Consider the following 27,196-nt stretch of genomic DNA (forward strand, 5'->3'; position numbering starts at 1 on the left):
TTTGGAAAGTGTCTAATTAGTCAGTTTCGAATTTCGGTGACATAATACAAATGATTTGAGGTGTTTTAATATCATTCAGGGATGAAGAAATTATGAATTTACCACGATTAGTTTTCAGCGTCTTAATGGCTTCATAATTTTTTTTATAATATTACAAATGGGCGCATCTGTGTCCTTTCTCTTGATTGATGCATGTGAATAGATTAGTGGTAACGAGCTTTTGTCTTATGGAGAGAGGAGCAAAGCGAAAATAATTTTTGATACTATTAAAGTTTTCACTACAGAAATTAGTGTTAATGTGCTACTGTAATGTGCACACATATCGAATAAGCACTGTATCAAATTACAACATTGGGAACAATCACATTGTAGCACTTTTGTAACAATGTTTATGTAAGACTTTTCAGTTCCCAGGCATATCTTGAGTGCTCAGCAATCTGACCACACAAGAATGCTATTCAGACCAGAAGTGCAGAGTCGGCATAATTAGCATGCGCGACTGCTCGATCTTTATGTGCACATGACTCTCTTAGACAGCGGCGCTCTCGCTGCCAAAGTTAAGTACATAAGAGCAAAGCAATGTCTCTGCCGACGGCCTCTCTGCCGGCGCAGACGGATTGCATTTGGCTAGCTTGGACTCTTCAAGACCAAGTACAAGCAGTCGTCAAAGAGTCTTCAACATGTCTTAATTGAATCTTAATCAGTCTTAACAGAAGTTACAAATATACTGGATATCCAACTGAATCTCTCTTTTAATAAAAGTTATATTAAAAACATAAAAATGCATTACTATTATTATATGGCGACCGTGACATGGTCACTTAAACCTGTAAAACAACACTTAAAAGAAATATATAAAAAAAATTGTGACATTAAATGCTATCAAAGAGTTAAATACACGGCAAATATTTTGAATGTTGAAGTGTTTGATAATAAAAATACAAACACAAACTTGTGCGATGACCATACCAGAAGAAATATAATACCATAATTGATCAAACCCGGACGACAACAGCAGCAGCAAACTGCAGGAGTCTGCTCCTATCGAGCTACTCTACAAGAGGCACTAGAGGTGTGCCCAAACGATGGACCACGCCCACTCACAATAGCTGAGTATAGGGCAAGAAGACAGCCAAAACCGAAAATAAAGAAGAATAGAAGCGGCAAGCTGCTTCAACAAAGGAGGTTAATAAAGGACCTTATAAAGACGGCAACTACGGAGGAAGAAAAAACCAAACAAAACAAAAATCTGGAAGCGATTGAAGCCAAATTGTGCAGTGGTGCGCAATAACGCAGTTGAGGCTGTATTTAATACCAATGCCCCAATCTGCCTTAATATTAAAAATAAAACCTGAAGTCGATGCGTGAAAACGCTGCTTGAAAAATACTAATCTCTGTTAGGCTTTTACTAAAAACATGTGTACGGTATTGAATTATATAGGGCAAAACATTGTAAACCGTACACATGCCCTCTAACTAACTTTTTCTTGGACAGGCATACGTGTAGGAAGAAATAATAGCAATAATTAACAACTATGGGTTGGTTCGGATCTGACGATAGTCAGACCAAAGACAACACGGCTAAAGTCGTGAACAACGTCAAAATAGTAGATCACACAGAAGATATTCAAGCACTGTGGGTTTTACTCCTAATTTTGACAATTACCAGTGTGGCCCAGTTCCTTCTGACGTTGTACATAAAACATAACAAAATATTAAAAGAAGATATATGAGTAGGGCGAACAATCTAGACATGGTTTAGACAAAAAAAAAAATATAAAAAAAAATATATATATTATCAAAAAAAAAGAAGATATATGAGTAGGGCGATCAATCTAGACAAAAAAAAAAATAAGCTATAAAAAAAAATATATATATTATCAAAAAAAAGAAACTGAAAAAAAAATCTAACAAAAAAAAATATATAAAAAAAAAGAATGAATATATAAATATATACTAACTAACAAGTATGAATATTTAAAATAGTATGGAATGGAACGAGTTATGTAAACAAGAATAAGAAACGAATTTAAAAAATCGCATAAATGTTTGTCACAAAATAGACCTATTCTAGGACCGACAATAAAGAAACATGCAAATATTCTGGTAAATTCCTTCAACGAAGCACGAATACTAGTGTATGATAACAAGGAAAGACTAAATCCAGATCATTGGTCTCAGGTATCGAAAGTTCTCATAAAACTTGGATCGAACTTGTTATCTGTAAAATTGAAACTTGGTTTGGATATATCAATACCAACCATTTTAAATTCGCCAATAAAAATAGAATCGGACGAACAACCAGAAACAGAAAAAGAAGACGAAGACTTGAACAACTTAACAATTCCAGCTATATTAACACTAGCAGAATTGACGGAGGAAGAATTGGCTGAGTCAGACATAGAAGAAACAGAAACAAAATCTGTCATCATGGTGGACGAAGCAACTGCCCAGAGGGCATACATAAAAGACATTTCAACAGCGATTCCGGAATTTGACGGTAAAAAGATCAATTTGCGTAGATTTATCACGGCAATCAAGTTGGTTAACCTGACTAACCTGATCACATGAAGCTATTGCCATTGAAGTGATTAAATCTAAAATAATCGGAAAAGCACTCTATAGGGTACAGAATGAAGTTACAATTGATGCCATTATCAGGAAATTAGAAGAAGTGGTCGTAGGAGAAACAACGGACATAGTAAGAGCAAAAATGGCAAATGTTTACCAAAAAGGTAAAACAGCCACACAATTTACAAATGAAATCGAAAACCTACGCAGGTCTCTTGAATCTTCATATATAGATGAAGGATTGCAACCAAAACTTGCTATCAAATTTAGCACAAAGGAAGCAATCAACACAATGACAAAGAATTGCGATCACGGAAAACTAAAAACAATCCTAGAGGCAGGAACATTTAAGACAATGGACGAAGCTATAAGTAAATACATCCATTGCAGCACTGAGATGACAGGAAGTGTAAGTTCCGTTTTGTTTTACAAGAGAGAACAAGGAAGTTACAACAGAGGTAACTACCGAGGACGAGAAAATGGTCGAGGTGGTAATAATAGAAATAATTATAACCACAACACCGGCCAATACAAAAACTATAATAATTATAACAATAAATATAACAATAACAATCATACTATCAATCTTAATCTAAATATTTTCATTAAAGTACAAAATGGACACACAGATAAGATACTTACATTTTTTGTAGGCACAGGCGCCGATATATCAGTCATTAAAGAAAATTCAGATGAACTTTTGAATCTTGATCATAATAATATAACACAAATTACAGGACCTGGAAAGGGTTCAATAAATTCAATAGGTTTAACTTTTCTCGAGATGAGAACCGCTAACTATATAGTACCGAACAATTTTCATGTTGTGGACGACAATTTTCCGATCCCTGGTGACGGAATAGCTGGAATCGACTTTATAAAAACATTTAATTGCCAATTAGATTTTAGTGCAGAAAGTGATTTTTTCATTCTAAGACCAAACAATATTAAACAAGCAATACAAATACCAATTTTTCATAATAGAGATAACACTGAGATAACCATACCATCTCGTTGTGAGGTTATCAGGCAAATTAATACTAATACCCAATCAAGAAATAGAAGATGGTGTATTTGTCGGAAATTCGATATCAGATTCAAAAAAACACGTCGAATACTAAACACAACTAACAGCAATAAAACTTTAAAAGGAAGCAAAATCAATTTTGAACCATTAACTTACTACAAAATAGCAGATCTAAACGACTCCATAAGAGCCGAATCAATTTTAAGCAGATTAAAGAAAAACTTTCCATCTGCACATAAGAAAATGTTGACTGAACTGTGTTCACAATATACTGATATTTTTGGATTGGAGACAGAGCCAATCACTACAAATAATTTTTACAAACAAAATATAAGATTTAGAGATGATGAACCAAGCTATATTAAGAACTATAGAACAACCCATTCACAACAAGCCGAAATATCGAGACAGGTAACTAAATTAATAGAAGACAAGATAGTAGAACCAGCTGTATCCGAATATAATAGCCTATTATTGCTAGTCCCAAAGAAATCCTTACCGGATTCAAAAGAATAAAAATGGCGTTTAGTGATAGACTATCGCCAAATAAATAAAAAGTTGTTAGCTGACAAGTTCCCCTTGCCAAGAATAGATGACATACTTGATCAATTAGGCCGAGCAAAATATTTCTCGTGCCTGGATCTTATGTCGGGATTCCATCAAATATAGTTAGAAGACGATTCTCGAAATAAAACATCCTTTTCTACGAGCAGTGGCTCTTATCGCTTCACGCGACTACCATACGGATTAAAAATAGCTCCAAATTCCTTTCAACGAATGATGACAATGGCATTTACAGGTCTGGAACCATCTCAAGCGTTTCTGTACATGGATGACTTAATTGTCATAGGCTGTTCTGAAAAACACATGACCAAGAATCTTACAAATGTTTTTGAACTATGCAGGAAAAACAACCTCAAACTGCATCCAGATAAGTGCTCATTTTTCATGAGTGAAGTCACTTTTCTTGGACACAAATGTACTGATAAAGGCATATTGCCTGACGATACTAAATATGATGCTATACAGAGATATCCAGTTCCTACTGACGCAGACAGTGCCAGAAGATTCGTAGCATTTGGTAACTATTATAGACGTTTTATACAAAATTTTGCAGATTATTTCCGTCACATAACAATATTATGTAAGAAAAATGTAAAGTTCGAATGGACAGCTGATTGCCAGCATGCCTTCGAACACCTTAAAAAAGAGCTAATGAATCCAACTTTGCTGAAATACCCCGACTTCAGCAAAGAGTTCTGTATCATAACTGATGCTAGCAAAGAGGCATGCGGAGCGGTATTGACCCAGAACTATAATGGTATCAATTTGCCAGTAGCTTATGCATCCCGTAGCTTCACTAAGGGTGAGAGCAACAAGTCAACAACAGAGCAAGAGTTGTCAGCAATACATTAATTCTTTCAAAGCCTGGAGTTTTTCCTTTCAGTGTGTTTAGAGCAGAGAAGAATTAAATAAATTCGATGTCAATCTCTATGGGGAGAGCTCTTTTGTTTGCAATAAATGATTGGGAGAAATTTCGATCGAGTGATTCAGATGACAAATTTTCGCAGAACAAGTCCGCCATGATTTGATGGGTTATTGGTATTGGTTAGGTTTGTGAATTCCCTTGGGTTATCTATTTATCATTGAGTGGTTTTGGGTGATTTTTTATAGGATGACTACTTTTTAGTTGTTGGCAGCTTCTATGCCACCAGTTGAAGTCTTCAGTAACTAGCGTTGACTTGTTGTTTGCAGGGAGCAGTACTGCTTGCTAATTTTTGATATAAAAGATGGATTTTGGTTGGAGATAAGAGGATATTATATTAATTTTTTTTTGGAGAGCATATCTCGCCGCAGATTTGATAGAAATCAGTGGCGAGAGAAACTTCTTTGTAGTGTATTGTGAATAAGTATTCAAACACTGCTATAAGAAGGTAATGAGTTGAGAGTGGGAAACTGATAGTTTGTGGGGATAGGGTATATTGGGTTGAATCTAAGATGAGTCTAGCAAAGTTAAAATATGTAGGGGGTGTTCTTTTATAAATTTTTGCAGCTCACTGTAGTTATTGACGTAGCCATGTACGTCCCATTGTAAAATTTTTAAATACATAAGATTGGTAGGGAATTATATAAATACTAAAAGAGATGAAGTTAAGATGATATACAGATGTCTGAAGGACTATACTGTCCGACATCAACTACAGTGAGTACCGCTGTACCTTAGAAACGCTCCCCCTCGGTCGGGTGACATGTCACCGTCCGAGAAGTTGACATCGTTCGTCTTGTCATAGCTTGTGAGTGCATCAGAAGGTAAAGTCTTTTTTAAAGTGTTTAATTGTTTTTTTTCTTTCGTTCAGTAGGGTCTTCGAACGATTAAGATAAGTTTTTGGGAAATATTTTAATGGGGGAGTTGAGAGGGGTAGTTGAGGGTAAGGTGGAAGAGTGCTTGATTTCGCTAGTGGTATTTAGTGGTGTAATATCATAATATGTGATAAGTTTTCGAGCAGCAATAATTGTCGCATTTTTGGATGTGGATAGGCTTAAATCATATTGTTGCTTCATATCGTGGTTAGTGGGATTATCTTTTTGTATTATAATTACTTGTTAGGTTGATCTTAACTACACTGGAGTACATTGATCGGTCGAGGGTGTGCCTGGAGCTGTAGATAAAAATAGCCTTTTTAACGTCGACTTTTTCTAGAGTTTTTATGGCTTGGATTTTTAGCTGCTTAACAAAGTTCGGGCATACTCTGTAAATTGAAGAGTGGATGCTGTCGGGTAACTTGGCGTCTTTGCACTTAACGCAGATATTGACATAAAACAAGTTTAATAATTTGCTGGATTGGTGTGGAATTCGCAGTTGATGGTGGGGCATACGTTGGAGATGTGTTCGAACCGGAAGGCACGGACCTTAACTGATTTGTAGCCGATTTTTATATTCTCCGGAGTTGAGACAGATGCCAAAGTAAGAATGACTAATACAGTATCGACTAGAACTTCATTCTGCCTTTTTTTTGACGTCACATATGTTTTGTGCTTTTATTTCCTTTTTGATTTCTTCTTAACGCCTTCTGTGGTATTGAGCGTTAAGTGTTCCGAGACCCTAATTGCGCAACGTTTTTTTTTAAGAAAATATAACTTTCATTACAGGTATAGTCTATTTGTTTTTTTTTTTTATAAAAAACGGTGAAACATTTGCCATAGATTGATTGTCTCTACGTTTTATAATTAGAAACCTTGGTTCGTTAGCGTAACTGTATGAGAATTTTTTCTAGTGATTTTTCTGTGATTAGAGATAACGCGAGAATAAACACTGTCAAGTCAAACTCGAACTGAATTTTTTTTGTAACTAATTGAGATTATGTAGATAATAATATATACTTATAACAGCCCTGACAAGCATACAAACTCTCTGGGCAACCAAAATGTACGTCGGAATTTCTCATTTAATTGAATTTGAATCACACAATTTTTGTTTATAATTATACTCGTTACTCGTAGAGTAAAGTTTAAGAGTATGTAACAGGGAGAAGGAAGCGTTTCCGACCATATAAAGTATATACATATATTCTTGAAGAGGACCAATAGCCGAGTCGATATGACCATGTCCGTCTGTCCGTCCGTCTGTCCGTCTGTCCGTCTGTCTGTCCGTATGAACGTCGAGATCTCAGGAACTACAAAAGCTAAAAAGTTGAGATTAAGCATACAGACTCCAGAGACATAGAAGCAGCGCAAGTTTGTCGATTCATGTTGCCACGCCCACACTTTTGAAAAATAATTTGATATTTTTTCATTTTTGTATTGGTCTTGTAAATTTCTATCGATTTGCAAGAAAAATTTTTGCCACGCCCATTCTAACGCCCACAAACCGCTCGAAGCTGCCGCGCCCACACTTTTGAAAAATAATTTTAAATTTTTTTCATGTTTGTATTGGTCTTGTAAATTTCTATCGATTTGCCAAACAACTTTTTGCCACGCCCACTCTAACGCCCACAAACCGCCAAAAACTCTCCTTCGCACTTTCACTAGCTGAGTAACGGGTATCAGATAGTCGGGGAACTCGACTATAGCGTTCTCACTTGTTTTAATATTAAAACCAATAACTTTATTTTCAGGTGCGTTATGCTATTAAAAATGGCGATGCGTCCGGAGATCTGGCCTCAACCATTTGATATTAAACTTAATTGGCTTGATAAAGTACTTGCTACAGTGGAAACTCCTCATCACAACTTAAACAACATATGTACTGGAATAGATTTCTTAACATTTTTAACTACTATACTGAATCCAGATCAGTTGGTGTCAATTATACGACCGGTCCAACGAGGCCTCTCCTTATGTATAATTCATCAGAATACAAGAATTGTGCGGCTGATGCATATGTTTTTAACTCGAATAATGGGAATTTTTCCACCTGACACGCAACATAAGCATGACGATCTCGATTTATTATATAGCTCTGTTAGTAAAATGATTGCTGAGAACCTAAAATTATACGATATGAGTCCGCAACCGAATGCTTCGTCGCTATTTGGTACCTTAATGATATTAAAAGCGTGCACTACTAATAATGCAAGTTATATTGATCGAATTTTAGTCCAGTTTATAAGGGTTCTGAATCGTCTTACAAAGGATCACATAAACACCATTGGCGGTAATACTGTTACAAGCCAATCTGCTGATTCAAATACTTTACCTCTAGAGCTCCTAGTTCTCTCCTTGGAATTAATCAAAAATAGGATCTTTGTAATGAGTGTGGAAATCAGAAAACTTTTCTTAGGCACAATTTTGGTTAGTCTAATAGAAAAGAGCTCAGATGTAAAAATTATAAAATGTATAATTAAAATGCTGGATGAATGGATTAAAACGAAAGAACCAAATGCTATGATCCAAGTTCCTTCTATTCGCGAAAAGTCGGCTTTGCTGGTGAAGTTAATGCAAAACGTTGAAAAGAAATTCACTGATGAAATTGAACTTAATATTCAATTCTTGGAAATCATAAATTTTATATATAGAGATGAAATCCTTAAGCAAACAGAGTTAACAAACAAACTGGAGGGAGCATTTTTAAATGGATTACGTTTTCAAAATCCAAATGTACGTTCGAAATTTTTTGAGATTTTAGACTCATCAATGCGGCGCAGACTTCACGATCGATTGTTATATATAATTTGTTCCCAGGCTTGGGACACAATTGGTTCCCATTATTGGATAAAACAATGCATTGAATTGCTTATTTTAACAGCCAATACAATGATGCAAATTCAATGTTCAAATGAAGAATTCAAAATACCCAGCATTACTTCAGTCATTCCAGTACACTCATCAGATACACAGGAAAATTCGTTTGTATCCTTTTTATCATCTCAGTCGGAATCTTTTGATAATATACAATCTGTTGATGATAAGGACGACGTGTTTGATATAGATTTAACACTTGAGTTCAATGCTGATCGCAAAGAAGATTGCCAACAAATCCTACCAAATCGACGTGTTAATCTGATTGAACTAGTTTACAAGCAATCTGAATTTTTAGAAGCAAACCGAAATATTAGGACTGACCAGATGCTCGTCGCCACATCTCAGCTATGTCATATTGACACACAGTTAGCGCAAAGCGTTTGGCTATCTATGTTTCCACGTATTTGGAGTATATTCACTGAAGATCAAAGGTATAATATTACAAAAGAACTGGTTCCTTTTTTATCATCAGGAACTAACGTTAATCAAAAAGACTGTTATCCAAGTACATTAAATACTTTTGTAGAGAGTTTAACTAAATGTGCGCCACCCATATATATTCCACCTAATTTATTAGCTTACCTAGGCAAATCTCATAACCTATGGCATAGAGCTATACTTGTTTTAGAAGACATGGTCGTTAATCAATCAATGCAATCCAAGGATATTGATGGAGGTGAAATTCACTTATCTGACTCAGATGTACAACAGTCTAATAATATATTTGAGTCACTCTCAAAAATGTATTCTTCAATGCATGAGGAAGATCTTTGGGCTGGCCTATGGCTTAAATTTGCACACTATCCAGAAACAAATATAGCTGTTTCATATGAGCAAATGGGATTTTTTGAAGAAGCCCAAGGTGCCTATGATCTAGCTATGACCAAATTTAAACAAGATTTAGGTAATGGAGCTGTTAATACATATGTTAATTGTGAATTACTGTTGTGGGAAAATCACTGGATGCGGTGTGCTAAAGAATTGAATCAATGGGACATTTTACTGGACTACGCCCAAACTAATAAGGACAAAAATATGTTTTTAATTCTTGAAAGTTCATGGCGTGTACCCGATTGGAATTTAATGAAAACCGCGCTAGCTAAAACAGAACAATGCTATTTAAAACACTACGGCTTTAAAATCAATCTTTACAAAGGATATTTGAGTATTCTTCACCAAGAAGAAAGACAAATAGGCAATATTGAACGCTATGTAGAAATTGCATCCAGCTTATGCATTCGTGAGTGGCGTCGATTGCCTAGCATAGTTTCACATATTCATTTGCCGTATCTTCAAGCCTCACAACAAATTATGGAGCTTCATGAAGCAAGTCAAATCCACCAGGGACTAGCTCAATCGCGCAATAATTCACTTCACGATATGAAAGCAATCGTAAAAACTTGGCGTAATCGTTTACCTATTATTTCTGATGACTTATCGCATTGGAGTGACATATTTACATGGCGACAACATCATTATCAAATTATAACACAACACCTAGAACAACAATCGGATCAAGGAAGTACAATGTTAGGAGTGCACGCATCAGCACAAGCTATAATTTCTTTTGGAAAAATAGCTCGGAAACACAACTTGACTGGTGTTTGTCAAGAGACATTGTCGAGGATATATACAATTCCCTCTGTTCCGATTGTGGATTGTTTTCAGGTAATTTAATCGAGCAATATGGGACTTATGTATTAATTAAGATTTAGAGTTATCATAAGAAGTTAATTATAACTGTTACTCGCAGAGTAATAGCGTATTCAATATTCCTTGAAAAGTATGTAACAGGCAGAAGGAAGCGTTTCCGACCATATAAAATATATATATTCTTGATCATGATCAATAGCCGAGTCGATCTGGCCATGTTCGTCTGTCCGTCCGTCTATCCGTCCGTCTGACCGTCCGTATGAATGTCAAGATCGTAGAATAAAAGGGTATTCTATATTCCTTGAAAAGTATGTAACAGGCAGAAGGAAGCGTTTCCTACCATGTAAAGTATATCAATTCCTTAGGATCAAAGCGGAGTCGCTCTGGCCATTTCCGTCTGTCCGTCTGTATGAATGTCAAGATCTTAGGAACTATAAAAGCTAGAAAGTTCAGATTAAGCATGCAAACTACAGAGACGCAGCGCAAGTTTGTGACCCATGTTGCCATGCCCACTTCAACACAAACCACCCAAAACTGCCACACCCACACTTTAGGAAAATGTGTTTATTTCTTATCCTTTTATAATTAGTCTTGTAAATTTCTATAGATTTGCCGAAAAACTTTTTGCCACGCCCACTCTAATGCCGACAAACCGCCCAATACTGCCACGTCTACACGTTTAAAAAATATTTCGGTATTTTTTCAGTTTTTTATTATATTTTTAAATTTCTACCGATTTGCCAAAAATCTTTTTGCCACGCCCACAAGCCGCCCAATATATTCACGCCCATTCTTTTTATTTTTTTTCACTTAATTCTCTTTCTTAAACATATTTTTTTATTAATATACCAGAAAAATTAAAAAATTTCTCGTTTGCACATCCACTAGCTGTGTAACGGATATCTGATATTTGGGAAACTCGACTGTCTCTTGTTTTTGTAATAGTTGGAAATTTTTCAAAACGTTTTTTGTTTTTCTAAAACTATTAAGACATATTATATGATAATTATTAAGACACACTTAAGGAATAAGTGCATCGTTCCTTAAAAAACAAGAATGATGTATTCCTTTGAGCAGGTGTTTTTTTAAACATGAGTTATTAATCAGAACCCTAAAATATTACTGCGAAGAGAGAGCCAGAGTGTGAAAGCTTGCTGATTTCCGATAACGTTTTGTTCTGTTTTTTAAGTGTATACCGTGGTAATTTACTATATTTTTTTTAGAAGGGAATTTTTTATTTAGTGAAGTGAATGTTTTTCTATTCTTTTTGAAAAAACATTATATGTATATATATTATATATACATAAATATATAAAATCAGAAAAATTGTTTTTTTTTTTTTTAATTTTTCTTGCCTATTATCGTGGCTTAGTATTAATAAAGTTAGGATCGGTTATCCTGTAATAGAATCACCCGATTATAGTAATTTTACAACTTGTTATACCTTACTAATAGGATTACTCTTTTCTCAAATTTGCAGAAAATTCGGCAACAGGTAAAATGCTACCTGCAAATGCCCTCAACATCTGGAAAAAATGAAATTAATGAAGCCCTGGAGGTCATTGAGTCTACCAATTTAAAATACTTTACTGGTGAAATGAATGCTGAATTTTATGCTCTAAAGGGGCTATTATTAGCTCAAATTGGAAGATCAGAGGAGGCTGGAAAATCGTTTAGTGCTGCTGCACAGCTTCATGATGGCCTAACCAAAGCTTGGGCGATGTGGGGCGACTATATGGAACAAATATTTTTAAAAGAAAGGCAAATTGCATTAGCCGCCAATGCTTTAATTTGTTATTTACATGCAAGCAGAAATCAAATTGAAAGCAAAACCCGCAAATATATTGCAAAAGTCTTGTGGTTTATGTCTTATGATAATAATACTAAAATTCTAATAAGTACTTTAGAAAAGTATGTTCCCGGCATTCCACCCTCTTATTGGTTACCATGGATTCCTCAGTTGCTTTGTTGCTTAGAGCAGTTCGAAGGCGATGTTATATTAAATCTCTTAAGCCAAGTAAGTATAAAAAATAACATTTGTAAGTCCCTGCACAGATGGAACGCCAGCCATCTCAATATAAACTACATTGTCGGCTTTTGTTTGATAAAAAAGTTCGGCGCTTTTACGAAGCGACAATAGCGTTATCAAACAGCATTTCCAAATAACTCTTCAAATTGATTTTCCCACAAAAGTTTGTGAGTTGCAACTCAGAAACCCGTTACCCGTGCGAACGAGAAAGTTCAACAATATTTTTTGCATATCAATAGAAAATGGCAAAAAAAAAATAATAAAAGTAAATGTTTAATGTGTAAGCGTGCGGGTCTTGGGCGGCTTGTGGTCATTGGAAGAGACGTGGCAACATGTTTTTGTGCATATCGATAAAAGTTGGACGGTTTGTAGGCGTTAGAGAGTGTGTGCAAAACAGTTTTTTGACATAATGATCGTCTTAATAGGGGAGAGTCAGAATTTGAGATAAAAGGATAAAGTCCATTATAGCCAGAATGCACGCTTGAGATCTCGGCGCCGACTGAACTCTATAGCGATCTATAAATTTGATGGTATTGGCTCTTTGGGATATTTTGGTAAAGTTGGTTTGGGAAGTGATCGAAATTCGGATGTCGGAGATAGATTTATGTACTATGAAGGCTATATTTTGTAAGAGATGTATGTATTTTAGATTAAAATAATTTAGTAGGAGTGTTACTCGTTGAGTAAAAGGATATACTAGATTCGTTAAAAAGTATATAACATGTAAAAGAAAGCGAATTCCGACCATATAAAGTATATATATTCTTGATCTTGATCGGTCTGGCCATGTCCGTCCGCCTGTCTGTCCGTCCGTATGAACGTCGAGATCTCATGAACTTTAAAAGTTAAAAAGTTCAAATAAGGCTTTCAATTCCAGAGACATAGACGCAGCGCACTTTAACGCTTAAAAACTGACACGGCTACACTTTTGGAATATGTTTTGATATTTTAGTCATGTCGTTTCTATTGATATGCAAAACCACTTTATCACGACCACTCCTGGTTCGCACTGTACCGTTTCTCTTGCTTTATTCTTTATATGTAATCGGGTAATGTTATTTATTATTTTCTTGCTGCTGAGATTTTTTGCATGTAAAATGTGCAGTGGTAAACTGTTTTAAAATTTGCTTAATGAATATAACCGTGTGAAAATCAATGCTTAAATGGTTTTATTTTTCGCCGCAATATTGTGGACAAATATTGCTACGCCCACACTATTAATTTTATTTTTACGAGCGAGTCCCACACCTCCCTAACATGTACCATGTATCTACCATGATTTAAGACTAGATCGGAAGGACTATAAATATAAATATGAAAATTAATAAGGTTTAGGTCATGTAAGGATCATCTTATTCTTTTAACCACCTTTTTATAAAAGCAAGCACACTCCTGTCCTTATTAACTATAGAAGAAAGAGATGATCTAAAAATTTTGTTTTAGGGTCCAGAAGAACACCAAAATCATTTACCCGTGTTATTTTTTCAAAAGAGCACCCACCTACTAGCAGAAATTGATTACCAGAGTCAAATGCTTTACTAAAGTCAGTGTAGATGACATCTGTTTGAAGATTGGTTTTGAAGCCTTGTATTATCAGGGAAGTTAGCTCCAAAAGGTTGTTAATCTGCGGTTCATAAAACCTTGCTGATATGGTGATATCGGAGCGCAGAAAAAAACACGACAGTTCGCTTTGCAGCTAGGAAAACGTAATGATTTTGTTTGTATTTTTTTAAATAATTTTATTAGTCTTGTAATTGTAATACGGATCAATAAAAATTTCTTTTATACTGCATACATTGTTAATATCTACAAATAATCTTAATATTGTTGTAATTAATTTAGATTGGACGACTTTATCCTCAAGCGGTTTATTTCCCGATTCGGACTTTATATTTAACTTTAAAAATCGAACAACGCGAAAAACATAAAACTGCTGAACAGGCCGGAAAACTATCATGCTCGGTAAGTATATTATTTAATATTTGCTCATTTATTTATATGCATGTTAAAAGTTTATGCACTTTGAAATGTAGAAACCAAGCACATTGACATTGAGGACATTGCCATTTTTATTGCACATAAGACATCCTGTGACCGATCAATGTGTTTTTTTTAATGAATGACCAGCACAAATCACCAGCACCTACCTTGACCTTTAAGATTAAGAATGCAGATTCTAGAGACGCCAGAATGTCACGCTTACTTTAACGCCTACAAACCAGACAAAACTGTTATTTCCAAACTTCGGAGTTTTTTTTTATTTTGCTTAATTTTTTCTATTTTATTCTTAGGCTGTTATGCTACTAAAGAATTCTTTTAGACTGACAACTAACGGAAATAAGATAGATGGGAGGCAGTTTAAACGAAATAAGTAATAATTAGCTAGCTGTAATTCTTTACTATCGATACCCGTTACACAGTAGTGGTATTTTTTTTGTTTCCCACGGCCACAACTCCTGCCCAACCGGCGTTGCCGTGTTTCGCACCGCTCGGTTCGGAAGAGTATTGACGCAATATAGAAACGAGTACAGAAACGAGGAAATTTATAAATATTAGCAATTTTATTAGTAAGATCTTATTATGTTTTAAAAAATATATTGCTTTAAAAGCGGCAGAGAATCCAGATTAGAGATCTAAGGATAAAGTCTATTATAGTCATAATACTCTGTAGGGGTCATGAAACTCAAATTTAGGGTTAGGGGGTTTCTAGTGTATCTGCTTGAAACAGAGAAGTTCAGCCGACTACCCAAGTCGGGACTATCAAATTCACCACGAATAAGCTTACAAATGAAGACTGTTCTAAGCATCGTTCTAAGGTTTTGTTCATGTAAGGATCATCAAATTCCTTTGACCACCTTTTTATAAAACTCCTGGCCTTATTAACTATAGACGAAATATGGACAGAAAATTTTAGATTGGGGTTCAGAAAAACACCAAGACCATTAAACCGTGTTATTCTGTCTAAAAAGCACCCAATTAGAGTGTAAGTTGTGTGTTTGAGTTGACACAACAGAAGGTCATAACTTTACATTTCAAGCCATTTTAGTCTAGTACGTTATCACTGCAGCATATTTGAAAGCTATCTAGATCGGAGTGCAAATCCAAATGACAAGAAATGTCCTTATACACGATAATGTTTTATTACTAAGGGAAGGTCGTTAAGTTAAAATGAAGCGGACCAAGGGGGCTCCAATGTGGGACACTGAATATAACTCGGAGAATACAAGAAAACAATTTTTACATATAAACCGTTGCGTCCTGTAATTCAGATAACTAAAAATCCATGTTAGAAGATCAACAGGGAAACCGAATAAATCAAGTTTCCATACTAGTAGAGAATGATTACGAGTCAAATGCTTTACTGAAGTCAGCGTAGATGACATACGTTTAAAGATTTTTAGGGAAGTTAACTTCAAAAGGTTACTGGTTGTTAATCTGCGTTTTATAAGACCATGCTGACATGGTGATATAATTGACCTACAAAGTTGCTGCAAATGGGGACTGTTAACGATTTTAAAAAGAGTAGCGACAGCCGACAATTTAGAGATTCCTCTGTAATTGCTTGCATCCAATTTTTTATGGAGAGGGATAACAAAGGACTTCTTCCATATATTGGAGAACTGCTAAGATTTCGGGGCCTGGCGAACAGACTGAAGATTGTAGAGCAGTGAGCTTTCGCTTAGAGTGAGACAAAATATTAAATTCGATTTTGATACCGCTTAAGAATAAGGCTGATCCGAATGAGGTAACGTGAAATATGTTATTTGAAAAAATTTGGCAAAAAAAAACGCCTATTGCCTGATCCGATGTTACCGTTGTAATTTAAAAAAAAAAATAGCGAGGATGGGTAAGTAATTATTTGGCGCTTAGTGCACTAAAATATTTAGAAAGGATAGACTGAGAACCGGCATTTTTAAATTTTGTATAAAGTTTGGACTATACATTTCTTAAGTGTATCAACTCTTTGTTAAAGGTTTGTTTGAATGATGATAGGATATGATCGGAAAACAAAAGTAAAAAAATGATTTAATACCGGTAGAAAAAATATTTTTGTCATTCGTCATTTTGTTGCAGGAGTAAAGACCGGACCAATTAAAGCCAGATAGAACATTAATGAGCCTTAGAAAGTTTGACTTCCAAAAACAATGAATTTGCTTGGTTGACTTCTGATTTTTCTTTTATTACGGTACCGATGTCCATTGTCACCCCGAAAGTAGGATGATGTGGATCTTCAGGTTCAGTAAGAGGAGGTGTTACTCTGGACAGAAACACTTTCAGGACCTGCCACAAGACATAGATCTAATAATCGACCCAGAGAATTTCAAATATAATTAGCTTGCGCCAACGATAAGTCGAGCAAGCCGTCAATAAACTCAAGTTGTGTCTATAGGGAAAAGGATATTAGATTTTTCTTCTGGGGAACACATAGTGCCTGGTATATTAAAATCACCTAGAACTACCAATTGGTACCTATCGGACAGTCTATTTGAAACTGATCAGACAAATGTTTTATACTCTGAGAATCCACCTTTCCGTCTGGAGAGGCGATCAAGCCTGAATATTGTTTACATACCTGGGAAAGTTAAGTAATTTCGGCTTTAACCAAGTCTCTGTAAACACAATGATAAGGGTTGCAAAGAAGAAAATGTAAGAATATAATTAAGTTATCTTGTTACGCAAGCCTGTTTCATTTTGATAGGAATTAGTGGGACTAGATGTTCGTTTCTTAAAGAAGAAGAAAAGGTGGGTGGTGCAGAGGTCTGGACACGTGAGGGAAGTTTAATTCCCACGTGCCCCTTTTTCTTATTTATAATATAAGCTTCGAACTCCTTTACCACAATACTATCCGGCCAAATACCACAAGAACATAGTTCAATAGGGACAGTTACTTGAAAGATGAAATGTACCTAGCGTAAGAAAAGTTACATTTTCCACTTTTATGATATCGGCTTTTGTTTTGTCTTATATATAAGGCACATCAGATGATGTTTGATCATGGGAAAGCCGAGAAACGAAAATTTGTTTATTTAGTGGAACCACCGTGAGGGGTTTTTGCACTGCAGATTGTGTATTTGTAGAGCCAAATTGTGCCGGTGGTCCGGACTCAATATTTATTTGTGGCGGTAAACTAATAGGGACAGGTGGAATCACTACTTGATAAACCAGTGCAGGCAAATCCCGAAGTGGACTCTCTCCAAAACACATTAATCGGATAGCTCCGAATAATTATACCCGTTACTCGTAGAGTAAAAGGGTATACTAGATTCGTTGAAAAGTATGTAACAGGCAGAAGGAAACGTTTCCGACCATATAAAGTATATATATTCTTGATCAGGATCAATAGCCGAGTCGATTTGGCCATGTCCGTCTGTCCGTCCGTCTGTCCGTCTGTCCGTCTGTCCGTCCGTATGAACGTCGAGATCTCAGGAACTACAAAAGCTAGAAAGTTGAGATTCGGCATACAGACTCCAGGGACATAGACGCAGCGCAAGTTTGTCGAATCATGCTGCCACGCCCACTCTAACGCCCACAAACCGCCCAAAGCTGCGACGCCCACACTTTTGAAAAATGTTTTAATATTTTTTCATTTTTGTATTGGTCTTGTAATTTTCTATCGATTTGCAAAAAAACTTTTTGCCACGCCCACTCTAACGCCCACAAACCGACCAAAACTGCCACGCCCACACTTTTGAAAAATGTTTTAATATTTTTTCATTTTTGTATTGGTCTTGAAAATTTCTATCGATTTGCAAAAAAACTTTTTGCCACGCCCACTCTAACGCCCACAAACCGCCCAAAGCTGCCACGCCCACACTTTTGAAAAATGTTTTGATATTTTTTCATTTTTGTATTAGTCTTGTAAATTTCTATCTATTCGCCAAAAAACTTTTGGCCACGCCCACTCTAACGCCCACAAACCGCCAAAAACTGTCCTTCGCACTTTCACTAGCTGAGTAACGGGTATCAGATAGTCGGGGAACTCGACTATAGCGTTCTCTCTTGTTTTTTTTTTATTTATAATAAAAACATACATATTTAGGGATGGTTCATAAATAGCATGGGTTTGTAATTCAGCCATTCAACCCCATTCGAGACAAAAGTCTGCCATGTACGACGTGCTCGGATATGATGGTTGTCTTCGATCCTTTATTGATGTATGCATTCATGCCAGCTTGAAGACAGCTTCTGCACTTTTTTACGAGCAGTGGCAAAGTATTATCGTTGAAGAATGGTTGGATAAAATGCGTGTCGAGTTTCGCAGCCGCCAGCCGTTACTAAATTTATGTTTTTGTTTTCGTCCTTCTTTTTTTTGGAAAATACGTAAAAAATAAATTTATTAGCTCAATAATTGGTGACTCCGGTGCATAAACAATACATAGTTCAAATTATACAAAGCTGTTTAAAGCCTTAGCTTTAATTAAATTGCCGTTGCTGGTGTGTGTGTTGGCTGAGCAACAATTTATGTCGGCAATATCCAGAAACGATTAAAGGCAGTGAACATTAGAAAGTAATTCCGTTGGTTGCGTAAGTGCATATACATATGGAGGTATATTTTGCGCGCACATAGCCAAGGAACTGAAGCTGCCGCTAATTCTTCTTGCGCTCATCCTACCGCTTGAATTGAATTTAGAGCGGCTGATTCTTTCGCTTTGCTATTGAAGCTTTTGCCATGGCTGCTGAAAATGGAAACGTTACCGCTGATGCACAGGGTGATATTTTTAGGGCGACTGACATTTATAGTGAAACGTTTAATGGACTCCTTATCAAGCGCTGCATTAATTAATTTGACAAGTCCGTTCTCCATATGAGGTTTTAGCTGATCGATGAGCTTCAGTAAACAAGTAGAAAAGTTCTCAACGAGCTCGAATAACTGAATTTTAACTAAATTTATCAAAGAAGTTTGATGACATTCTAGTGACCCAAAATGCGCGTCGCAAATGCATCCGTGCTCAACATTTGCTGACGGAGTTTCTCCATGTGATTGCGCTCAACAGCAGCGTCCAACCCGGCATAGGACACCGTCGCTGCCGCCTCTTGAGCTTCTAAAATTCTATGGAGGCTTTGTTATTTGGCTAGATTTTTATTCTACGTTTACAACGATAATAGATAGCCATCCTCGCCTCTCAAACATAGAAAAGCTACAGCTTCTTCGTTCACGTTTAAGGTAAACTGCGCTAGAAGACATTCGCTCACTGGAAATATCGGATGGCAACTATGCTTTAGCATTCGATTTATTACAAAACAGATTTTCTAATCGTCGCTTGGGATTTCTGGCACACATTATAAAAATTCTGTGGCTAAGGGTAGTGCAGAGTGGTTCAATTTCAATGCTTAGTGAACTGTCCGATAAATTTAACGCTCATACTCGCGCTCTTCGTGGAATGGGCTCAGTGGAACAGATCGCTGAATGCAAGTACTTCTTCAAAAGCTGGATTCGACAAATCAGGCGGAATGGGAGGTGTCGGTCTTAAAGAATTTAATTCCAACGTGGCATACGTGGTAGGTCCGCCCTTCTTGCCACAAGTCACAACCCTGCGACCTTTTCAAAGCGTCTGGGCACTCAATTCATTACTGCAAGAGTTTTAAGAATTCCTTCAGGAATCATTGTTTTTCGTTGCCATGGATCTTTGACTCTGGATCGCAAATCAGCTTAAACTTAAGATTGCAAAATCATCAGCTCGTGTTACCGGAATAGGCAATTCTAGGTTTGAGACGGACTGAGCAGAGTAAGCCCTACTTTAACATTGATATTTGCACCTTGAATATACCCCTAAAATCTTAAGCTTTCGGACCCAGATTTTCATAGTTCTCAAGGCATAGATTTATTGATTGGCGCAAGTCTCTTTTACGAACTGCTGTGCGTCGGTCAAGTCAAGCGTCTGCCAGGATTGGCGATAATGCAAGAGACTCGGTTAGGCTGGATTGTTTCTGGAGGTTGCATTTGCTCAGATGTCACGGACCCCATAATTGATTAGCCACCTATGACATTAACAGGGAAGCTATTAATAGAATTTTGTCAAACAGTCTTGCTTGAAAAACCTCCCTACACTAAAGGATTAGTACAGCCGTCTAGCTCACGTGCCTTGCTTTCACCAGCTTTGAAAAAACCCAATATATAACAACTATGGTAAATACAAAGAAAATAATTGAAAATGTCTTATTGATATAAAACTCACAGTTAACTTAATATACCAAAAGATTTTTGACCTACCAATTCAGAATACCATACCAGAAATGGACCGCTTATTGTCAATAAAAGTATAACCATACCTTCAAAGATTATGTTCCCAACACCAACGGAATTTTAATTGCACCCATTCTACGAAAACCAAGAAGAAATATGTTGGGAGAGGGAAACAACAATAAGCTACCACGATCATCTGGTGACTCTTTACAAAAACAAATACAAATAAATTGAGGGCAAAACAGCACAAGAATTGAGTTACTTTCAAGATGTAGGCATGGCACCTGACACTATGCTCAGACAACCAAGAAATAATTCACCCATATTAGGATCTCACCTATACAGATTGGAACATCTAAATAAAAAAGAAAATCAATGACATATAGGACCACGAGGGTGATAAGTTGACATTTTATCACAGACAGACACCCAATCCCAAACATTGACGAAATTTTAGGAAAACTAGGCAGATGCAACTACTTTACAAATATAGGCCTGGCCAAGGATGTCCACCAGTATGAAATGGATGCAGATTTAGTTTTAAAAACAGCCTTTTACACCAAGCACGGTCAATATGATTACTTGCGTATGCCATTTGGATTAAAAACACACCAGCTACCTTTCAACGGTGCATGAATCATATTTGGCGACTTTTTTTTTAAATTAGCATTGTCTCCTGTACTTGGGCGTCATAATTGTGTTTTCGGCATTCATGGAAGAGAACCTACAATCGCTTGGACTAGTTTTCGAAAAACTGATATCCGATTCCCACTAAACTAAAAAAAGGCTTTTCTCGGGCTTTTCCCGTAAGTTCATTCCAAACTTTGCAGACCCATGACAAAGTGTTTTTTAAAAAAAGAACAAAAAATTGACACCAGCTACCCAGAATATGACTCGCCATTCAAAAAATTAAAATAAGTAATATCAGAGGATCCAATTCTTAAAGTACCTGACTTTACAAAAAAAATTTACATTAACCGCCAACGCAAGGGATGCACCTAAAGCAGTACTCTCACAAGAGGGACACTCGAACATGAACATGAAACAAACTACAGCACAATTGAAAAGGATCTCTTAGCAATTGTTTGGGCGACAAAGACTTTTCAACACTACTTACTTGGAAGACACTTTGAAATATCTAGTGACCATCAGACACTGAGCTGGTTGTTTCCAAATAGAAAACATAATAAACCAAATAAATAACGGCAGAACGGAATATGAAGTCGACACTAGATACAAAAAAGGCCCACTAGATAAAGTCAAATTAGAAAATCCATTTAAACTAACCAAAAATATGGAGCTGACAGACTCTGACCAATGACTAATAGAAATATAGTTACTCACTACTACAAAACACAATTCAGAAAACGAAAGAACAACAAAAGAAAAATGCTATAGTCGAGTTCTCCGACTATCTGATACCCGTTACTTAGCTAGTGGCCGTGCGAAGCAGACATTTCTACACTGACAGTTTTTGGCGTTAGAGTGGGCGTGGCAACGTAGGTCAACAAACTTGTCGCTGGAGTCTTGGAGTCAAAATAATTGTAATGATTTCCGAAAAGAACATTACACTTAACTTATCACCTCTGTCATAATTTTACTTATTTTATTGAACTCATATTTAAGATACGTATAATTTTTAATGCTATATAAAATGCACATAATGCATTCTTAATGCTATATATATATATATTTTTTTTTTTTAATTCCTTCTTATTTCTTTCGAAAACTTAGGGCTTCTACGAGAGCCTTCCATCTAACTCTGTTTTGTGCTGTCTGTTTAGCATTTTCCCATGTGATGTTTATTTGGGCAAGTTCTTGGTGAGCGGTTCTTCTCCATGTTGCTCTTGGCCTTCCTACCTTCCTTGGGGGTTCCAGTCCAGTGCCATTCTTACTATGCTACTAGAGTTTCTCCTGAGAGCGTGCCCTATCCACATCCAGTTCTTCTTCCTTATTTGGGTGTGTATCGGGGGCTCGCTTGTAACGCGCCACATCTCTGTGTTGGCTATTCTGTTTGGCCAGAATATCCCCAATTTGATTCTCAGGCATTTGTTGCTGAAAACCTGCAGTTTCTGCGTTATTTTTTTCGTTGCGAGCCATGTCTCACTTCCATATAGCAGTATGGATTTCACACACGCATTGTAGATCCGGAGATTTGTTCGTCGGCTTATTTGTCTGTTTCTGCAAATGCGGTATAGTCTCCCAAATGCTGAGCGGGCTTTGCCAAGACAACTCGAGACATCATCATCCAATCCTCCACTGTTGGATATGATGGTGCCAAGGTATGGGAAACTGTTGACGAACTCGATTAGGTTCCCATGTATGATGCTGTTTCCTTGGTTGAAGTGGTTGAATCGCATAGCTTTTGTTTTTGCTACGTTTATCTCGAGTCCGACGCTGCTGCCTATCCTGACGAGGTTATCACTTTTCCTCTGTATGTCGCCGAGTCTATGCCGGGACAAATGTCGTCAGCATAGTCCAAGTCCTCAAGGTGTCTGGTGAGGCTTCACGTAATTCCGCGCTTGGACGAGCATGCTTCGCTCATTAACTCGTCGACCACGATGTTGAAGAGTAGAGGTGATAGCGGGCATCCTTTTCGAATTCCGGTGCTCGTCTGGTAAGGTTCACTTGTTTTCCCGTTGTGCAGTACCGCCAAGTTGGCATCGTCCTACATCGATTTGATGATAGCGATGAGGTTCGCAGGTACTCCTTTCCTAGCAAGTGATCGCCACATTGCTGCCCTTTCAACTGAGTCGAACGCCTTCTTTAGCTTTTTTATTGCATTCACAATCTCTCTTATATGCGGGGGTGTAGAGAGTATCCTGGTCAATAAACAGGAGGTAAAGCGGGGCTCTCTATTCCACAGCTTGCTCGGTAATTATGCGTATCTTCGCAACTCCTGTGTGGTCTGAAGCCTGCCTGTTCGTCTCGGATTGTTGGCTCGAATTTTTCTTGGATTCGTCCGTTAAGCAGTGTAGCTAGGATTTTATAGCTGGTGTTGAGCAGTGTTATCCCTCTCCAGTAGTTGCAGTCGCTGACTGCCTATCTTGGGGAGCTTCACGATGATTCCGCTTTTCCAGGAGTCAGGCACAGTCTCGCCTTCCCATATGCGTGCGAAATGTGGATGCAGCGTATCAGCCATCAGCTGAGTGTCAACTTGAAGCAGTTCGGCTGGTATGTTGTCCTCGCCGGCTGCCCTGTTGCGCTTTAGCTTTTTTATTGCATTAACAATCTCTCTTATATGCGGGGGTGTAGAGGGTATACTGGTATTCCCACTTGGTGGCGCAATGCTTCTATACTCCGTAGCCACATTTGGTGATGTGGTGTGGCTTATTCCCATGAAGTGTTGGCGCCACCTCCGGATCTGTGCATCATCATTGGATAAGTGGTTGCCTTCTAGGTCTCTGAATGGCTGCTTCCGTCTGTGGTGGGCAATCCGTGCAATCTGCTGGTATAACGAGCGCATGTTGTTCTCGCGGGCTAGCCGGCATATGTATATATGTATGTATCTATATACATAAGAATCGGTCAACCAAATCCTCTGAGTCGGAAGCCTAGAGGTTTTCCTGATCCGTGCCTTGTTTTCGTAAGGCTTTCTGGCTTTAATTGGTTCGATCCTTATTCTTGCAACATAATGGCTGATGCCATAAATATTTTTGCAATTTGCAAAATTTCTGCAATTCATTTTTAACTCTTGTGTTCCGATGTTCTACCCGTCTATCTCTAACAAACCCTTGGTTGTTGACACATCTAAGAAATGTTAAGTCCAGACTTTATATATAATTTAAAAATACCTGTTCTCAATCTGTATTTTCTAAATATGTAAATGCTCGGTTAAATTTTACTGTTCCCAATGCTCAGTGTTATAAGAATTATTTAAACCGTTGTATGTTCCAGTTCGCACAGGATCCCAAACAGTTTTATAATTTCGTTAGCGCAAAACAACCAGTTCCCCTTCCTCGCTATTTTTTGAAAATACTACGGTAACATCGGATCAGGCAATAGCCGATCTATTTTCCAAGTTTTTTCAAACCACATATTCTACGTTACCTCATTCCGAACGGCCTTACTCTTACGCGGTATAAAAGTCGAATTCTGTCGCACTCCAAACGAAAGCTTATTGCTTTATGATCTTCAGCGAGTCAAGCCTGTCTATTCGCCAGGTCCCGACGGAATTTCTGGCTGTGTGCTTAGATGTTAATCATTCACTTTTATTAAAAAAATTTGATTTATTAGGTTTCCCTGTTGATCACCTAAATTGGTCCTCTTTCTTGTATTCTCCGAGTCACATCCGGTGTCACCAGTGGGTTTTTGATGCAGCTTGAAAACTAATAAAAAAAAATAAATGCCGAAATAAATATAATAAACAAGATAGAAGTTCCCCGACTATCTGATACCCGTTACTCAGCTAGTGGAAGTGCGAAGGAGAGTCTTCAACACTGACAGTTTTTGGCGGTTTGTAGGTGTTAGGGTGGGCGTGGCAAAAAGTGTTTTGCAAATCAATGAAAATTTGCAAAACTAATACAAAAATGAAAAAATATCTAAACATTTTTCAAAAGTGTGGGCGTGGCAGCTTTGGGCGGTTTGTGGGCGTTAGAGTGGGCCTGGCAAAAAGTTTTTTGGCAAATCGATAGAAATTTACAAAACCAATACAAAAATGAAAAAATATCAACACATTTTTCAAAAGTGTGGGCGTGGCAGTTGTTGGCGGTTTGTGGGCGTGGCAACATGACTCGACAAACTGGCGCTGCTTTCATGTCTCTAGAGTCTGTATGCTTAATCTCAACTTTGTAGCTTTTGTAGTTACTGAGATCTCAGCGTTCATACGGACGGTCAGACAGACGGAAAGGCGGACAGACAGACGGACGGACAGACGAATATGGCCAGATCGACTCGGCAATTGATCCTGATCAAGAATATATATACTTCATATGGCCGGAAACGGTTCCTTCTGCCTGTTACATACTTTTCAATGAATCTAGTATACCCTTTTACTCTACGAGTAACGGGTATAAATATAATTAACATGCGACTACCTCAAGTGGAGCAAGTCCCCTTTGGGTCTATGCACAGTTCGATACTTGCCAGTGTGGCGTTTGTTTGTTTGGGGTTGAGAGCGTTTTGGCTGTTTCCTGAAAAGTGAGTATCTAGAAGTATCTCCAGAGATTCCTTACTCGTGCTGATCCAGGAGCCATTTGCTCTTTAAAGGTAGCCTAGGGTTGTGGCCGATTTGGATAGGATTTTTCTAAGTCTGGCTGCTTCAGTGGTTTTTTCAATTTCTGAGCAGAAGCAATGCCACGAGCATCGCTTTGCTTTCCTGATGCCTTTTTTGTAGTTTGCAAGGGCTCTCTTGTAGGCGGTCCACAGGGCCTTCTCATTTCCTGCCTTGGCCCTGTTAAAAAGGGTTCTGCAGACTATTCGGAGGGGGGACAGTTCCTCTGACCACCAGGGAGGTTTTCTTTTTCTTTTGGGTTTGCTATTGGGGCAGGTCTTTTTTAGTGCATAGTTGCAGGTTTCTGTGAAATCAGACTAGACGAGAGACGAGAGTTAGGTCTATTACCTCTTTTCGGCTCTTAATGATAAAGGTGGGGTCAATACCTTTATTACATATGAAGAGATTTGAACTAAAGATAAAGTTAAAAAGAGACTCATCGCGGTCGTTTGTGTCTGTACTTTCCCATTGTTTATGGTGGGCGTTAGCATCACAGCCTATTAGTAGGCCTATGTTTTGCTTTTCGCTGTCTTCTACCAGTCTCCTTACCAGCTCATCCGGCGGCTCTTGCCTTTCGTAATCCATGTACGATGACAGCACTCGGAACGGAGATGGCTGACTCCACGGTGGCTGCCGCGTTATCTGCATCGCTGTAATTATGGAGCAGAAAAATGCTAAGGTGCTTTTTGGCTAAAATGCAGGCCCTTACTTTACCTTCGCTGGTAGCTGTTAGAAGCTTATATTCCTTAGTCCCTAATCCTGAAACCTGTCGACTCCATGTTCAGCCAGATGGACTCGAAGAGCAGCGGAAGCTGCCTTACTGTGGTGGAGTTTATCTGCAGAAGCCCCACGGACATCTGCTGTGGGCATCTTCACAACGGTTGTATCGGCTCCCTCCTCGTCCGATGTGTCTAGGTCCTTCATTGGACCCATGTTCGGCTGCGGAGGATTGAGGCATCGGTCGAGTAGCCGTCCTCGGTTTCCGATGCCTCGATCTCGGAGGCAATCTCCTCGATCACTCCTCCACTGCCGTCCTGATCCTCCGTGGCGGAGTCCGACTTATAGACCTTTATGGTCCGAAAAGCCGAATTTAGCTCCCCGTGAGCGGCCTCAATGGGAGCTAGGGACTCCTTGTTTAGGATGAGGATGGCCTGGTTTGTTGGCTCTTCCATTTCGTCGATCTTCACCACTCGCCAGTCCGAGGTGGGAAGGTGCGGGTTGCAACGCTGCAGCATGGTGAGAATTTGGTCTTGATGGATGCCGGGATCCAGATTCTTG

General features: G+C 37.8%; 1 protein-coding gene and 1 long non-coding RNA gene across 8 annotated transcripts in view; one reads left to right on the forward strand and one right to left on the reverse strand.

Moving 5' to 3' along the window:
• LOC6539180 (transcription-associated protein 1) overlaps positions 1-27,196 on the forward strand; it is a 175,759-nt gene that overhangs the window by 138,752 nt on the left and 9,811 nt on the right. For 4 of the 7 annotated variants that reach the window (XM_039371061.2, XM_039371062.2, XM_039371064.2 and 1 more), the window contains 3 exons: positions 7,714-10,507; positions 11,973-12,509; positions 14,364-14,483. In XM_039371061.2, coding sequence (XP_039226995.1) covers positions 7,714-10,507; positions 11,973-12,509; positions 14,364-14,483 — 3,451 coding nt within the window. Of the gene's footprint in view, positions 1-7,713; positions 10,508-11,972; positions 12,510-14,363; positions 14,484-27,196 lie in introns of those variants that run through there. The other 3 variants (XR_005560210.1, XR_005560209.1, XM_015189784.3) reach the window with 3 other exon arrangements.
• On the reverse strand, positions 19,724-24,545 carry LOC120320689. The gene is made up of 2 exons (XR_005560213.2): positions 20,570-24,545; positions 19,724-20,501 (listed from the first exon to the last, which is right to left on the reverse strand). It is a non-coding gene; the product is annotated as an uncharacterized LOC120320689 (long non-coding RNA).

This window comes from Drosophila yakuba, chromosome 2L (genome assembly GCF_016746365.2).
Source record: "Drosophila yakuba strain Tai18E2 chromosome 2L, Prin_Dyak_Tai18E2_2.1, whole genome shotgun sequence".
Taxonomy (NCBI): Eukaryota; Metazoa; Arthropoda; class Insecta; order Diptera; family Drosophilidae; genus Drosophila; species Drosophila yakuba.